This window comes from Arachis duranensis, unplaced genomic scaffold, assembly GCF_000817695.3.
Source record: "Arachis duranensis cultivar V14167 unplaced genomic scaffold, aradu.V14167.gnm2.J7QH unplaced_Scaffold_37427, whole genome shotgun sequence".
NCBI classification, from domain to species: Eukaryota; Viridiplantae; Streptophyta; class Magnoliopsida; order Fabales; family Fabaceae; genus Arachis; species Arachis duranensis.
In genome coordinates, this window is record NW_026264915.1 from 8,316 (window position 1) to 11,263 (window position 2,948).

Below are 2,948 nucleotides of genomic sequence, written 5' to 3' on the forward strand. Positions count from 1 at the left end.
TCATATGCTTCCATACATTCCTTGCTTAGCTCAAATTCGGTGTCTTTTTGTAGTAATCGAGAGAGAGGTAAGGCCACCTTGCTAAAGTCTTTGATGAATTTCCGGTAAAATCCTGCATGTCCAAGAAAAGAACGGACTTCCCTCTCGGAGGAGGGGTAAGGTAAACTGGATATGACATTTATCTTTGCCGGATCTATGGAGATGCCTTCCTTTGATACTATGTGTCCCAAAACAATTCCTTGTTTGACCATGAAATGACATTTTTCAAAATTTAGAACAAGGTTTGTTTTGGTGCATCTCTCTAAGACTTTTTCAAGGTTACCTAAACAATGCTCAAATGAATCACCATACACACTAAAGTCATCCATGAAAACTTCCATTGATTGCTCTAGAAAGTCCGCAAATAGGCTCATCATGCATCTTTGGAACGTTGCCGGTGCATTGCATAGGCCGAATGGCATACGCTTGTAAGCATACGTCCCAAAGGGGCAAGTAAATGTGGTTTTTTCTTGGTCTTCTAGAGCAATATGAATTTGGAAGTATCCGGAGTAGCCATCAAGAAAACAATAATATGATTTACCGGCTAATCGATCAAGCATTTGATCAATAAATGGTAGTGGGAAGTGATCTTTCCTTGTGGCTGCATTCAATCTTCGGTAGTCTATGCATACTCTCCAAGAATTTTGCACTCTTGTTGCTATAAGTTCACCACTTTCATTTTTGATTGTTGTCACTCCGGACTTTTTGGGCACTACTTGGACCGGGCTTACCCATTCGCTATCCGAGATAGGATAGATGGTGTCCGCTTCAAGTAGCTTAGTGACTTCTTTCTTTACTACCTCAAGAATGGTTGGATTAAGCCTCCTTTGAGGTTGTCAGACCGGTCTTGTTCCTTCTTCAAGGAATATGCGGTGCTCACATACTTTGGGGCTTATTCCCACTAGATCCGCCAAACTCCACCCGATTGCCCTTTTGTTTTTCCTCAATACATTCAGCAATTTCTCTTCTTGTTGAGGGGTTAGCTCTTGTGCAATTATCACAGGTAGCTCTTGGGCTTCATCAAGGTATGAATACCTTAGGTGAGGTGGTAGTGGCTTCAATTCCATCTTTTTGTTATTCTTTGAAGTTTGAGTTTCCGGATGATTTGCATGATGTATGGTCTTTAGTTCGCTTGACTTTTCATTTGCTTCTTCAACCATATACTTCTCATCTAACTTTGCTAGATGTACTTCGGCCACTATGTTATCGATTGGATCACACCGAAATAAAGAATGGTTCTCCGGTGGATGCTTCATTGCTTCTTCTAGGCTAAAGCTTACAATTCTCCCATCTATTTCAAATGAGTAGTTCCCCGAGTAAGCAACAAGTTTAAATCTAGAAGTCCTCAAGAATGGCCTTCCAAGTAAGATAGACGATGCTCTCTCGGTTTCGCTTGATGGCATTTCAAGGACATAGAAGTCAATGGGGAATATCAACCCTTTTATGTTCACCAATACATCTTCCGCAACACCCGCTACGGTTATTATGCTTTTATCCGCTAGGACAAATCTTGCCGTCGACCTTTTTAGTGGTGGTAAGTTCAATACGTGGTAGACGGATAGTGGCATGATGCTAACGCATGCTCCAAGGTCACACATACAATCTCTAAATTGAACTCCATTGACTGTGCAAGTGACCATACAAGGGCCCGGATCATCACACTTCTCGGGCAATGTTCCCATTAAAGCGGAAATCGAACTCCCCAATGGGATAATTTCCAATTCAAGAATTCTATCCTTATGTATGCATAAGTCTTTGAGGAATTTAGCATATCTAGGAACTTGATGGATAGCATCAAAGAGGGGGATGGTTACCTCAACTTTCTTGAACACTTCCACCATTTTGGGGTCGAGTTCTATGCGCTTTTTAGCTTTCTTCGCAAGTGGTGGGAATGGAAGTGGTTGAGCAACTTCTTCTTCCAAGGTTCTTTTGGCCTTGGGTGTCTCCCTTGTTGGTTGGACTTCATCCTCAACTATGGCTTGTGGTGTCTCCTCTTCCACTACTTCTTCTATATCTACTCTCTCCTCTTCTTGGGCGGTTGTGATAGGACTTGAGTCCTTTACTTCCTTCCCTTTTAATTGCGTACCGGATCTAAGGGTGATGGCATTGATGCCCCCCTTTGGATTTGGTTGAGGTTGAGAGGGAATAACACTTTGGATTGGGGGTTGAGGAGTGGAAGTTGAGGGTGTATCCATGCGTGCAAGAAGAGCTTGTAGTGTAGAGGTGAGGCCGGTAAGACCGGAAGCGAGTGTGTTTTGTAGTTCCTTTTGGCCTTGGATAATGGTCCGGAGTGTTTCGTCTTGGTTGGAGGGGGTGGTTGTATATGCGAGTTGGGGAGCTTGTGATTGGTTGGGTGGCGGTCTTTGATGTGGTGGTTGGTATGTTTGATAGTTTTTTTGTGGGTTTTGTTGGTTGTATGGTTGATTTTGTTGGTTGTATGGTCGGTTTTGTGAGAGGTTTTGTGAGTTGTTGCTCCATCTTTGACCTCCTCCGTTGTTGTTGTTGTCCCTATTTCCTTGTTGGTGATTGTCTCTCCAATTTTGATTATGGTACCCACTCCCTTGATTGTAGCTTCCTCCTTGATAAGGGTGCCCTTGGTTAGAATTACCGCCTTGGTAGTACCCTTGATTAGGGCGATCATAGAAATTATGGGTAGCCGCCAAGGTATTGTCTTCTTGAAGGCTTGGGCACTCATCCGTGTAGTGAGAGTAGCAAGAGCAAATGCCACATACTCTTTGAGGGACCAATTGTTGGTTGTGTTGTTGAGGTGGTGGAGGGTGTTGTTGGTATGATTGAGGTTGTGATTGTTGTTGGTTCAATTGGAGTTGTTTCAAGATGGATGTCATCTCATTCAAGGATTGAGTTAGAGCGGTGGTTTCACTACTAGTTGATACCTCATTCACGGTTCT

General features: G+C 43.1%; 1 protein-coding gene across 1 annotated transcript; it reads right to left on the minus strand.

The window, feature by feature from the left end:
* Positions 1–875: 875 nt before the first annotated feature.
* LOC107493841 (uncharacterized) lies at positions 876–2,234 on the minus strand. The gene has a single exon (XM_016114876.1). It carries the CDS (start codon positions 2,232–2,234, stop codon positions 876–878), a length of 1,359 nt encoding a protein of 452 aa, XP_015970362.1.
* Between the last annotated feature and the right edge of the window lie 714 nt (positions 2,235–2,948).

Excerpts from the sequence above, each read along its gene's own strand:
- LOC107493841 (XM_016114876.1), bottom strand. The coding sequence starts at position 2,234 with ATGGATACACCCTCAACTTCCACTCCTCAACCCCCAATCCAAAGTGTT.